Genomic DNA, 14,840 nt, shown 5'->3' on the forward strand with positions numbered 1-14,840 from the left:
GACATTTTTACGCGATTTTTTCGTATGAATTTGTATTTTGGCCATAACTTCTGATCCCATAGTTTAATCTGGCCAATTTCAAATAGGAAACAACGGGACAGGATTCTGCGTCGAATGCATCTTGTTGTGAGCAAATCGGTTGAGGATAAGTGCCCGGAAAATGAGTGACATTTTTTTCCGAGATTTTTTCGTATGAATTTGTATTTTGGCCATAACTTCTGATTCCATAGTTCGATCTGGCCAATTTCAAAAAGAAAACAATGAGACAGGATTCTGCATCGAATGCAACTTGTTGCGAGCAAATCGGTTGAGAATAAGTTCCCGAAAAATGAGTGACATTTTATACGCGATTTTATTCGTATGAATTTGTATTTTGGCCATAACTTCTGATCCCATAGTCCGATCTGACCAATTTCGAATAAAAAATAATGGGACAGGATTCTACGTCGAATGCAACTTGTTGTGAGCAAATCGATTGAGGATAAGTGCCCGGAAAATGAGTGACATTTTTTACGCGATTTTTTCGTATGAATTTGTATTTTGGCCATAACTTCTGATTTCATAGTCCGATCTGACCAATTTCAAATAGGAAACAATGGGACAGGATTCTGCGTCGAATGCAACTTGTTGCGAGCAAATCGGTTGAGGATAAGTGCCCGAAAAATGAGTGACATTTTTTACGCGATTTTTTCGTATGAATTTGTATTTTGGCCATAACTTCTGATCCCATAGTCCGATCTGACCAATTTCGAATAAAAAATAATGGGACAGGATTCTGCGTCGAATGCAACTTGTTGTGAGCAAATCGATTGAGGATAAGTGCCCGGAAAATGAGTGACATTTTTTACGCGATTTTTTCGTATGAATTTGTATTTTGGCCATAACTTCTGATCCCATAGTCCGATCTGACCAATTTCGAATAGAGAACAATGGGACAGGATTCTGCGTCGAATGCAACTTGTTGCGAGCCAATCGGTTGAGGATAAGTGCTCGAAAAATGAGAGACATTTTTTACGCGATTTTTTCGTATGAACTTGTATTTTGGCCATAACTTCTGATTTCATAGTCCGATCTGACCAATTTCAAATAGGAAACAATGGGACAGGATTCTGCGTCGAATGCAACTTGTTGCGAGCAAATCGGTTGAGGATAAGTGCCCGAAAAATGAGTGACATTTTTGAGTAGTTTTGCACACACACACACACTCACACACATACACACACACATACACACACACACACACACACACACACACACACACACACACACACAGACATCACCTCGATTCGTCGAACTGAGTCGATTGGTATATAACACTATGGGTCTCCGGGCCTTCTATAAAAAGTTTGTTTTTGGAGCGATCATATAGCCTTTACCGTATACTTAGTATACGAGAAAGGCAAAAGGTAGTTCAGAATCTAATTGCTAGCATACATGCACATCAAGCGAGACGACTGAATTTGTTTGAAAAGGTAATAGTTCTTAATACATACATATTACATGCTATCAAAGTTATGGTATCTTGCACAAATTTTAACACCAAGCAATATACATCTTGCTCAAACAAGGAAAAATACGGGATTTTTTTGTGGGGAAGCAACAGAATTTTTAAAATTGAACGAACCCAACTTTATTTGCACAACCTCAAGGGAGGATTGAACATGCTTGATCCAGACTCTCAATGTAAATCACTTTTTATAAGGAGTTTACTATTCAAAGGCATTGATTCTGTTGACCATTATTTAGTAACTACTAGTAATATAAAAGGACTGAGTTTGAATACTTTCAGATTGATACACAAAGCAAAAGAAATTATAAAAAAATCTCATTTAGTTTGTTACTAAACAAATATATAGTTACCTAATCGACAATATGCAGATTGGTGTTAAAATAGAAAATAAGTATCCACAGATTCGTTGGAGTAATATTTGGGAGAATATCAATCATCATTTTTTAACTATGGAAACTAGGTCCTCATTATATGAGATTTTCAACGATGTAGTTCCTAATAATATAAAAATGTATAACAACATTGCTAATAGATCAATTTAAATGTATTGTTTGTGGAAAACCGGATAATAACATACATCGAATCAAAGATTGCTCGATAACTATAAAAATTTGGGTATGGGTATACAACATCTTGAAGAATAGAATGAAATGGTAGTGATTTCGCCATAAATGTTATTATACCGAGGGATAACAAAAAGAGATATTAGACTTAAAGCGGCATTGTTCTTAGTATGTGAAGAAATAGCCTATAATGTTTATAACCATAAGAATCCAAGTTTATATCAATTCCAGAAAATACTTAGGGACAGCAGATGGAATAACTATAAATCATATCGTAAGCACTTTGGAAATTATCTTAACATCTGTTGAAAAACAGATTGAATTAATGATAGGTACTTATTCTTTTAAACTCTTTGTATGTAAAATAATACACTGCTATGTTTTATGAATGTTTAAAAAAAAGGTAATAAACAGTTGAAAAAGAAAAAAAAATCGTAGGAGAATTTTTCGAACTGATTCTAGACGGAAATTTTTGGACAAACTCTAGTAGAAACTCCTAAAAGCATCCTCGTTGCTTTTGCTTGAACTCCCGACTAACTATTCCTGTTTTTTATGAAGACTAAATTAAATATCTCGTCGTGCAAGTTACATTTGTATGTAAAACACAATGATTCGGCGGGGTGCAAAATTTTCATTCAGCGGTGGAGGTGTTTAAAAATCACCAACGGTAGAGGCGTGGCGTGGCGGCTCACAGGTCTAAACTACGGTGTGGTGGCGACACGCCGTTTAAAGTTATTGGCAGCGGTATGGACCGGCTTGCTTTATACATTTAAATCAAAAAATGATATTTTTGTTCAATATAACTGTGATCTACTGCTTTAAAAATGAGGTCCAAGCTATATTTTCGAAATGAAGTTTCATTAACAATAGTTGAGGTCCTCCAGTGTCAACAGTGGAGATATTGGTAGAGTAAAAGACAATCATTTTGAAAATCGACAATAGGTGGAAAGCAGAAACCTAATTTATTGACTTATAGATAAATTACGGAGCTCGAAATCATCAAGAAAAACCCCTTGATTACTATACTGAGGCGATTAATTTAGAATGGATTGAGTTTAGAATCTAAATTAGGGGGGCCCTCCTTAGCCGTGTGGTAAGACGCGCGGCTACAAAGCAAGACCATGCTGAGGGTGGCTGGGCTTGAGTCCCGGTGCCGGTCTAGGCAATTTTCGGATTGGAAATTGTCTCGACTTCCCTGGGCATAAAAGTATCATTGTGTTAGCCTCATGATATACGAATGCAAAAATGGTAACCTGGCTTAGAAACCTCGCAGTTAATAACTGTGGAAGTGCTTAATGAACACTAAGCTGCGAGGCGGCTCTGTCCCAGTGTGGGGACGTAATGCCAATAAGAAGAAGAAGAGTTTAGAATTGTGAGTCTGTTGTGTGAATATATGTAGAATTGAGACTAGATTGTAAGTTATTTCATTAATTATGTTAAGTTTAGTAATTATTATTAATGAATTAATTTCAGCTTTGTGTAAAATGAAAATGCTGAACTGCTGTCAAAAGAGTTTCATTCGCGCCAGACGAAAAAAAAGCCAGGCGTTGCTTTTGATTATGAAGTGTTTTATATAAACTTCAAATTACAATTTTAAAGACTGTTATCGGATTTCAAACATTAAAATCTAATATAAAGAAAACCAACAGAAATTCCCGGTACGCTGTTGCGCCTCGACACTGTTTTATTGTGCTTTTCACTTGTAAGCACAACGGATTACGGAAAATGTTCAAAATTTTGAACTGATGAACCTTTGCATATTACTTCAAAATGCAAATACTGAGTATTATCGAGTCACGGATGCATATACAACAGACCAGAGAGCGAGCAAATCATGAACCGGAACCATAGTGCATGGAACATCACCGGTGGGGTGGCGAGGCGTCGGCCATGCATAAATTTACAAACGCCATCACCGACCGGTGTGTGTGCGCGATGCTGATGAAACTGAAGCAAAAATAAAACCAAAAAATCATCATCATCATCAATGGTGGGCGACCATTGGCCGTCGTTGTTGGCATTACCCCGTTTCACGCGCTTGTGGCTGGTTCGCCGGTGGATGCAGCATCCGATGAGCAGGATATTGAGCAGAACTAGACAAATGCCGGCCGCGACCCCGATCAGCAGCAGCAGCCCGGAGGCCCCGATGGAGGAGGACGGCGGCGGGCCAACCGGGGGCTTACTGCCCAGCGACGATGCCGGCTGGGACGGCGGGGAATCTGTTGCAGGAAGGGAGGAACGGTTCCAGGGGTTCCGGTTTGGTTCGTGTCCGATCAAACGCGGATTAGGATAATGAAGGTTGGTTCGTCGCAGGGGCGTTTCGGGTTCGATGGGTGAATGAGTGTTAGTAAGCATTCGGGAACGGAGAAAGATGTAATATTAATTTCAGTCTTTAATTAAAATTTACGGAATCCCGCTGGGAACGGTGCGGTAAACAGAGGAGGGGTTGGCGGTGGTAGATAACAGAACGGAAAACGGGTAGCGAAGCTTTTTTTCTGCGTACTCGGAGGTGGTGTTTTATGTCAATGGCAAAGATAGGTGATCCCAAAACATGGAAAAACACCGTCCCGTTTCGGGCAAATAAAAGCTTCGCCGCGTCCAATCCGTTGGGGGTCATTAATATTCAAAAAAGGACAAGCTTACCTTTGGTTTGGGCCCGGGTCAAATCGGGCAGGTACTTGCTGGAGCCGAGCGCGTTGGAAGCCATCACCGAGAACAGGTACAGTGTGTTCATTCGCAGTCCGGCGATGGTGAGTTTGTGCGAGTTTGGAAGACTGTCCTCGTAGCGGTAGTGATCGTTGTTGGCCTCTCGGTAGCGCACCCGGTAGTTGGCCTTCATTCCACCATCGAAGCCGGGCGTCCAGGCAACGGTGACAGTGTCGTGGGTTACGTTGAGGATGTTGAGACTGAGCGGGGGATCCGGGGGCGAAGTGACGTCCAGTCGGACGCTCTCCTTGACGCTGCCCAGCTCGTTGCGGGCAATGCACTCGTACACACCGTAATCGTTGGAGCTGACCCGCTCGATGAGCAGAATCGATTCGTAGGTCAGTGAGTCGATGTGTTTGTACTCGACCAGGTACTTGGACGTTTGGTTGACGCTGAGGTTTTGGCCGGACCGGGACCAGTAGAACTTGGGACGGGGAGCCGATTGGGCACGGCACGGAAGGCGGCCGCGTTCGCCGGAGCTGGCCGCTGCGCGGAGCATCGGTGGGGACTTGTCGATTTCGGGGATGACTGTGGGAGTGCGAAGAGAAATAAATCAGCGATGGAATCAATCAATCATTATTCATTAACTATGGGCGATGGTGTTGTACTTCAACCTTAGGAGATAAACTGCATCACCGTTTTCCACCAGAGCTCATAAGAACTGAAAAAGTGACATCTATCTTTAACAGATTCTTTTTAAAAGCGTAGTAGAAGAAATGGAAACACGTATTAGGTGCTTCAGATCAGGCAGATCAAGACCTCTGGGCATTTATATTTATTTCGAAGTCAGTAGGACTCCAAAGATATGTTGTTTATTGCAGAGTAAGCAGAACTTCGAGACATCTTAAATAAAATAGGCAAAATTGTACAGATTACAAGCTTAAGGGGAAATTAATTATTCTCCTTATTAATTTCCATCAACATTCTTTCGTATATCCATGGGAAGTTTCTCCTAATTTCCACGGAAAACTCATCCGAATTTCCAGAGAAAAGTTATTCGAATTTTCAGAGGAAATTCATTTGAATTTCCAAGGGAAATTCATTTGAATTTCCAGAGGAAATTCATTTGAATTTCCAGAGGAAAATCATCAGAATTTCCAGGGGAAATTCATCAGCATTTCCAGGGAAAATTCATCCGAATGTCCAGGGGAAATTCATCCGAATTTCCAGGGAAAATTCATTCGAATTTCCAGGGGAAAATCATCCGAATTTCGAGAGGAAATTCATCAGGGAAAATTCATCCGATTTTCCAGGGAAAATTCATCCGAATTTCCAGGGGAAATTCATCCGAATTTCCAGGGGAAATTCATCCGAATTTCCAGGGGAAATTCATCCGAATTTCCAGGGGAAATTCATCCGAATTCCAGGAAATTCATCCGATTTCAGGAAATTCATCCGATTTCCAGGAAATTCATCCGATTTCCAGGGAAATTCATCCGATTTCCAGGGAAATTCATCCGAATTTCCAGGAAATGCATCCGAATTTCAGGGAAATTCATCCGAATTCGGGGAAATTCATCCGAATTTCCAGGCGAAATTCATCCGAATTTCCAGGGGAAATTCATCCGAATTTCCAGGGGAAATTAATCCGAATTTCCAGGGGAAATTAATCCGAATTTCCAGGGGAAATTAATCCGAATTTCCAGGGGAAATTAATCCGAATTTCCAGGGGAAATTAATCCGAATTTCCAGGGGAAATTCATCCGAATTTCCAGGGGAAATTCATCCGAATTTCCAGGGGAAATTCATCCGATTTCAGGGAAATTCATCCGAATTCCAGGGAAATTCATCCGATTTCCATGGAAATTCATCCGATTTCAGGAAATTCATCCGATTTCCAGGAAATTCATCCGACTTCAGGGAAATTCATCCGATTTCCAGGAAATTCATCCGATTTCAGGAAATTCATCCGACTTTCAGGGAAATTCATCCGACTTCAGGGAAATTCATCCGAATTTCAGGGAAATTCATTCGATTTCCAGGAAATTCATTCGATTTCCAGGGAAATTCATTCGACTTCAGGAAATTCATTCGATTTCCAGGGAAATTCATTCGACTTTCAGGGAAATTCATTCGAATTTCCAGGAAAATTCATCCGAATTTCCAGGGAAATTCATCCGATTTCCAGGAAATTCATCCGATTTCCAGGAAATTCATCCGAATTCCAGGAAATTCATCCGATTTCCAGGGAAATTCATCCGAATTCCAGGAAATTCATCCGAATTCCAGGAAATTCATCCGAATTCAGGGAAATTCATCCGAATTTCAGGAAATTCATCCGAATTCAGGAAATTCATCCGAATTTCCAGGAAATTCATCCGAATTTCCAGGGAAATTCATTCGAATTGCCAGGGAGATTCATCCGAATTTCCAGGAAAATTCATCCGAATTTCCAGGGAAATTCATCCCAATTCCGGGGAAATTCATCCCAATTTCAGGGAAATTCATCCGAATTTCCAGGGAAATTCATCCGAATTTCAGGGAAATTCATCCCAATTCCAGGGAAATTCATCCGAATTTCAGGGAAATTCATCCGAATTTCCAGGAAATTCATCCAAATTTCAGGAAATTCATCCGATTTCAGGGAAATTCATCCGATTTCCAGGAAATTCATCCGAATTTCAGGGAAATTCATCCGAATTCCAGGAAATTCATCCGACTTCCAGGAAATTCATCCGATTTCAGGGAAATTCATTCGAATTCCATGAGGAAATTCATTCGAATTTCCATGAGGAAATTCATTCAATTTCCATGAGGAAATTCATTCGAATTTCCATGAGGAAATATATTCAATTTCCATGAGGAAATTCATTCAATTTCCATGAGGAAATTCATTCGAATTTCCATGAGGAAATTCATTCGAATTTCCATGAGGAAATTCATTCGAATTTCCATGAGGAAATTCATTCGAATTTCCATGAGGAAATTCATTCAATTTCCATGAGGAAATTCATTCGAATTTCCATGAGGAAATTCATTCGAATTTCCGTCAGGAAATTCATCTCAATTTCCATGAGGAAATTCATTCGATTTCCGTGAGGAAATTCATTCGAATTCCGTGAGGAAATTCATTCGAATTTCCGTGAGGAAATTCATTCGAATTTCCGTGAGGAAATTCATTCAATTTCCGTGAGGAAATTCATTCGAATTTCCGTGAGGAAATTCATTCGAATTCCGTGAGGAAATTCATTCAATTTCCGTGAAGAAATTCATTCAATTTCCGTGAGGAAATTCATTCGAATTTCCGTGAGGAAATTCATTCGATTTCCGTGAGGAAATTCATTCGATTTCCGTGAGGAAATTCATTCGAATTTCCGTGAGGAAATTCATTCAATTTCCGTGAGGAAATTCATTCGAATTTCCGTGAGGAAAGTCATTCGAATTGCCGTGAGGAAATTGATTCGAATTTCCGTGAGGAAATTCATTCGAATTTCCGTGAGGAAATTCATTCGAATTTCCGTGAGGAAATTCATTCGAATTTCCGTGAGGAAATTCATTCGAATTTCCGTGAGGAAATTCATTCGAATTTCCGTGAGGAAATTCATTCGAATTTCCGTGAGGAAATTCATTCGAATTTCCGTGAGGAAATCCATTTAAATTTCCGTGAGGAAATTCATTCGAATTTCCATGAGGAAATTCATTCGAATTTCCATGAGGAAATTCATTCGAATTTCCATGAGGAAATTCATTCGAATTTCCATGAGGAAATTCATTCGAATTTCCATGAGGAAATTCATTCGAATTTCCATGAGGAAATTCATTCGAATTTCCATGAGGAAATTCATTCGAATTTCCATGAGGAAATTCATTCGAATTTGCATGAGGAAATTCATTCGAATTTCCATGAGGAAATTCATTCGAATTTCCATGAGGAAATTCATTCGAATTTCCATGAGGAAATTCATTCGAATTTCCATGAGAAAATTCATTTGAATTTCCATGAGGAAATTCATTCGAATTTCCAGAGGAAATTCATTCGAATTTCCAGAGGAAATTCATTCGAATTTCCAGAGGAAATTCATTCGAATTTCCAGAGGAAATTCATTCGAATTTCCAGAGGAAATTCATTCGAATTTCCAGAGGAAATTTATTCGAATTTCCAGAGGAAATTCATTCGAATTTACAGAGGAAATTCATTCGAATTCCCGGAGAGAATTCATTTAAATATCCGGAGAAAAATCATTCGAACTTCCGGAGAAAGTTCATTCGAAATTCCGGAGGAAATTCATTCGAAATTCCGGAGGAAATTCATTCGAAATTCCGGTTGCTCATTGGACAGCACTACGGAGTAACAACTATGAAATGCACGATCAATATGACTTTTGATTCCAATGAAAATTGAGTAAAACAATATTTAGAATGCAATGCAATGCAGTCCAACGTTCCAAGCGCCTTAATAAAGCAATAAAGAGTATTAAACGAAAATCGGCGAAACTCATCCAATTCCGCTTTCAAGTTTACATTTTTACATTTGAATATCTTATTTTCAATTAATAAAATCAATGGCATAAACTAGTTTAACCGAATGATTAAATTATTTCTGGTTTCAAGATCGCTTTAGACCAAGCAGATGTTTATCACCAGGTGAAAGGTTTTAGTATTTGTAACATTGATTTGGAGGATGTTTCAAGAAGAACCGGTTTATGAAGCTACATAGCATACCAATATTTCCATTGACGAAGCTATTCAATGGAAACCGCAATTTCATAATGAACGGAAGCTTACTCAAACATACCCAAGGAACTTCACAGAATTCAAAATACCGAATCACTCAGAAATTCAAACAACCCAATTCGCAGGAAATTGGCCTCGTTCCGAGTGGTTAAATTTTCATCAGTCATAAGCTTCCCGTTCGGCATCCATCCATTTACAATGCCATTTAAATCCTGGTTCTACCTGTTGCTAAATTTACTGTGAATCTAACAATGTTTCATGCGCTTCACCCGGTCCGGTGCAATCGACGTCGTCGTCAACAACGGCACCGATGATGGAGGTGCAAATGACGCAGCAAAGCAACTACCGAGTGTCAGATTCTCCCCGTGATTGCCCCATCTGTTGGCCGATGTCTACATTTTCAAAGCGAAAAGCACCCATCACCCGCCCGGCGGAGCCAAGCCATCTGCCCTGCCGGCAACGAGAGATAGCAGACCAACTTTGATGTGCATTTGTCCATAACTCGAAATACAGCTCGCTGCATATATATGGATGGAGGCGCCCATCATCGACGGAATACATTGTGAACAGTTTCGAGCTACGAAATCGGAGCCCCGTTCCCAGTGGTAAGTATTTTGCAGTAGGAACATGCACAAATCTACATGCAGATCGTCGAATGGCTCTGGCTGGTTGGCCGGATTGGGTTCCGCTGTTTGGTTCTCGGTTCGGTATACAGTTCGGCCCGGTCCCTCCCCGGTGTACTTACATTTCACAATCAATAAAACATCACGGCTGGTTGGGTTCGCAACACGATTATCAGCGATACAGCGGAAATTGCCAACATCCTCGCGCCGTGCATCCTTGATGTGCAGATAGCTCGTTCCGTTGGCGTACGTTGTCGACGTTTTTATCGTCATGTCGTACCCGATCCGTTCCCAGCGAATGTGCTCCTCGTTCAGTGGTTTGCCTGGATATTTTTTTTGTTTGTGTTTGTTGGGCGAGAAGAAGAAGAGAAAAAATTGTGATGTAGTGTGTACGAATGCAGGAGCGTTTTTAACTGATCTGGAAAAAAGGAGGAAGTTGTTGCAGTTGGCAGTAGCAGCCGAAATTGTGGCAATAACAATGCAGTGACGTAGTGTGGGTTTATTTCTCTAAAATGAAGTCAAACGATTTCAATTATTTAGCCATCTGCTTTATCTACACGCCTACCAACTACAGATTAAAAGTAATGGATCGTTCAACCTCTGAATTCAACTGTCGTTTCAAAATTATGTCTTAATTCCTGCATTATACCCAAATTGAACTCGAACGATATAGTACAGAAATTTTTTTTTTTTCGATAATCGAATAGTAATTCTAATTCTTTTCTATGGACCATTTCAATATAATTTGCCGGAACAATCTTCGCAGACTTCCATTGACTTTGTCAATATTTTTAAAGCTTTACTGCTACTTTTACTTTCACTGAGAAATTTATCGGAGTCTAGCGATTATTTAATGATCTATTCGTCCTTCAACTGAAGTCTTGGCATTACATTATGGCAATATAACAAACATGGATTCAGTCAATTACCATAAACACAGACATTGATCCCTGTCTACAGCACTGCCTCTCGCACGGCGAAGATCTCCCGTTTTTATGATTCCTGAAAAAAAAAAACGCTAAAAAGCATCGACTGCCATTGCCAAACTGTGCCAACGCCCGTGTGAAATCCGGGTATTTTTTTGGCACCCGCACAAGCCCTATGCGTGAACGCCTGACGGCCACCGACCGCGCGCCGCCATGCCGCCAAGGGCACATATTCGGGACCGCACGGATGACATGAAAATGAAGTGCGCGACACTCCAGCGAAGCTCTTCAAGTCCGGGCGGCGGCAATGTAGATACAGATAGTGCGACTGCCGAAAATCCATCTGCTTCATCGTTTTTTGTTTTTTATCCCGGAGTATGGTTTGTCGAACCTTTCTCCGCTAGATTCGTAGGTCATGCTGTCCGACCGAGCGTGAGATCTGAATCCATTGCATTGGCTGGTGCCGCTGCTGATGTTGATGATGATGCTAGAATGAAAGCTAGACAGACCTGAAGGCGACACAAGGACTCTGGGAATGCTTTCCGAGGACCATCAGAAATAGTAACAGCGCCAAAAGCAGTGGTTTACAAAAGATATCAAGATTTTTGATGTAATTTGAATGTCAGGGTGTTGTTTCCCTGATGTCTTATTAGTAAAATTCACGAGAACAACCTAGAAAACATGAAGAATACTTTAAGTATATAATAATTGATCTTGAATTGTCTTGAATTTAAGAAATTCAAGAGTTCATCTTTTTTTCCTGGGCCGTCGTTCATCTCCTGAGAATCGCTGTCAACCACTGACCCACAGCATGGAGCATTTCCCGTGCTGGAGCCGGACAGTTTTCGTTCGTTTGAATTTGGTCCCAACGAAAAAGAATGTGTGCGTCAGTAGTTTTTCCTCTCTGATCCGGAAGGTCGCATCGAACGAACCAACGAAAATGTGTTCCACTTTTTTTTTTCACGCGAAATCGGACTTTTCATGTCGAAGGAAGCTGGATGGATACCAAACGTATCTTCGGAGTGCAGCGTGCGGGATAGGCCGTTCGGAATGTGTCGTGTTTGGGTAAAGTGCGTTTTTTTGCACGTTGTTGCAGAATGTAGTGCCTCACATGACTAGAGCAGGTTTTTAGGCGGACTTCAAAGAATTCGGATCATGCCGGATGGTGTCAATATGTGATCCAAGATGACGTAAAAGATTGAAGCTTTAGCTGGGATTTACGTAAATTTCGATCAGATGTTCATTAAAGTTCTGCTAGCTGAAAAGTTATCTTTTTACAACCTTGTATGATATTTTATGTTATCGAGAAGGTAACATATTCTTACGGGATAACAAAACCGATTAAAAAACGGTATTTCATTGGAAATTTGATTAGATTTTCCACCAAAAAATCTTTGTTGTGTTCATTAAGTTCTCCGACAACAGAAATGTTTGGCGTCCAGAGTCTGTAACTGTGTCTGATGAGTCGTTCAATAGAAGAAGTGTTTGTAGAGTAACCCAAACAATAATGCTCTGTTTCTGTTCTACACCTGGACACAAACTTGCCACAAGCCTCAAAAAAGCCGCTATGGGATCATCGGGACGAAAACTTGCCTCAGGTCTCAAGGAAGCCCCAAATCCGCTCAACACAGTCGCGTAAATCCTGCCAGCGATCAACAGCCGTCCCAATCCTGTGTTTGAGCCGGAAACGGGGTCTTCCGAAATATGTTTCCAAGCAAGTATTTGACCTCAGAAAACAACTCGCTCTCTGAATCATCTTCTGATTCTAGTCGCAATAATCAATGGATCTGTTGTACCTGTGAACACCGGGACGTACACTTAGCACAAGCTTAATGGTAGTTCCCTATCCTCTCAGCACAGTCGAGCTATTCCAGTCACCGACCTGCAGCCGTCCCGGTCCTGTGTTTGAGTCTGGAGATGGTTTCTTCCACAAACGATTCTCAGACAAGTACGGCACTTTAATGAACAAATCCTTCCGTAAACCATATCCTGATTCCAGTCGCCGTCCGAGCAATGATCCCAATTCATCAACGACCTTATCTCCGTTGCCGATGTCTGTCACAAGTCATTCATCTGAACCTAGATCTGAACAGCCGATTTACTCCCCGACAATGCACAGTGTTTTCTAACCCAAGAATTCGTGATCGAAAATGTTTTGGCCATGAAAAGTTGATTTTAGAGTCTCAGTGACTTCTGAGAAAAGTTTCAGTATGTTAAGCTCCATATTCTGGAAAAAAATTTTTTTTGACTAATCCCCCTAAAAGTGAGATGGAAATTCTCTTTCCTTCAATTATGAAGATACATCATTGGTGTCTTCGAGAAAGTTGTAGAAAAAGTTTCTACGAAAAATTTTGCAGTATAAATTTTATTTCTATCTGCTACAGAAGTCGAGATATGGGTCGTTATTTATGAACGACCACCAAAAAACAGGTTTTTCACGATACTTTCGTCAATATATTTTTAAGATTTTTAAAATGTTCTACAAAGATGTCCGTCGCGATAAAAAACATGAACATTTCGAAGACAGTTTCTTCTTATTTTCAATATTGACGGAGTTATTGACGATTTTCGGTTCAAAAATGGGCATTTTGACATTAACTGCAAAATTGAAAATAAAATTTGTATGGAAATTTAAAAAAGGTAGATCGCATTCTCGCCTACTGTGCAGGACAACGTCTGCAGGGTCATCTTTAGTCTTTACACTTACGCCAGACCTATGATTTAGCCAAATACAAAATTTTCTAAATGATTATGGATGGATGTTTTACAGAACTGACATGAATTTCAAATTCCGCGGGAAGAAACAACGCGTATTTAAAAAAAAATCATCAAAAAGTCACGTAAAAAGCGACCCCAGTGTATTTGGGCAAATTATATTATTTTAGAAATCACCATACAGCCAGGAATGCTGATAAGAGGAAATGCTGTATCGGTTAAATCAGTAATCTTTATTGAATGGAAACTATGGTTAGCGACGCCTCAAACATCATAAGTTTAAATATAATTTTATTAAAGCAATTCGAAGGTACTTGTTTTACCTATTTACTTTTCGAAATATCCCGGAATAATAAAAAGCCGGTTTGCTACGTCTAAAACATCACCATATTGCAAAACAGGTTAACAGAGAAGTGTTCCAAAAATTTTAGTTTATTTCTTTTCATTTAGAATTCTCTGGAAATACCAATATCCCGATATATTGGTATTTCTGTGTAAAATATCCGCCGATTCGATAATCATTTTCAAAATTTGGACATTAAAACAAGACATAGGTCTGGCGTAAGTGTTATTATCATGAACTAGATGACCCGGCAGACGTTGTCTTGCACAGTAGGTGAGAATGCGTGTTGTGATCTGCCTATACAAAATACCCATACAAATTCTAATGTGAATTTTTCATATTTTTTCAGTTCAAGTCGTGACTTTTACATAAGAAAATATTATGTAAGCCCATAGGAAATTGTGATGAAGAAATTTGAACCCAGCCTTTTCTTAGTTATGCGGAATACTGACCAATTCATTTTTTATATATAACAAGAAGAAGAAGAAAACATGTCAATACGGTACTTACGGAAAGCTATGTCACATATATGCTGCAATGCAACCGTTAGTGCATGAGTTATACTTTCAATCTCCTAATTAAAATTCTGCCCCATTTTGCCCCTACATGTATGCAATTAATGTCAAAATGCTCATTTTTAAACAAAAAATCGTCAATAACTTCATCAATATTGAAAATAAGAAGAAACTGTCTTCGAAAGGTTCATGTTTTTTATCACGACGGAGATCTTTGTAGAACATTTTAAAAATCTAAAAAATATATTGACGAAAGTATCGTGAA

General features: G+C 39.7%; 1 protein-coding gene across 11 annotated transcripts in view; it reads right to left on the reverse strand.

Moving 5' to 3' along the window:
• LOC134226251 (nephrin) overlaps positions 1 to 14,840 on the reverse strand; it is a 1,334,188-nt gene that overhangs the window by 38,735 nt on the left and 1,280,613 nt on the right. For 6 of the 11 annotated variants that reach the window (XM_062706895.1, XM_062706896.1, XM_062706902.1 and 3 more), the window contains 3 exons: positions 10,199 to 10,399; positions 4,717 to 5,307; positions 4,098 to 4,292 (listed from right to left, as the gene is read on the reverse strand). In XM_062706895.1, the coding sequence (XP_062562879.1) occupies positions 4,098 to 4,292; positions 4,717 to 5,307; positions 10,199 to 10,399 (987 nt within the window). The remainder of the gene's footprint in view (positions 1 to 4,097; positions 4,293 to 4,716; positions 5,308 to 10,198; positions 10,400 to 14,840) is intronic. The other 5 variants (XM_062706904.1, XM_062706903.1, XM_062706905.1 and 2 more) reach the window with 1 other exon arrangement.

Source organism: Armigeres subalbatus, chromosome 3, assembly GCF_024139115.2.
Source record: "Armigeres subalbatus isolate Guangzhou_Male chromosome 3, GZ_Asu_2, whole genome shotgun sequence".
NCBI lineage: Eukaryota > Metazoa > Arthropoda > Insecta > Diptera > Culicidae > Armigeres > Armigeres subalbatus.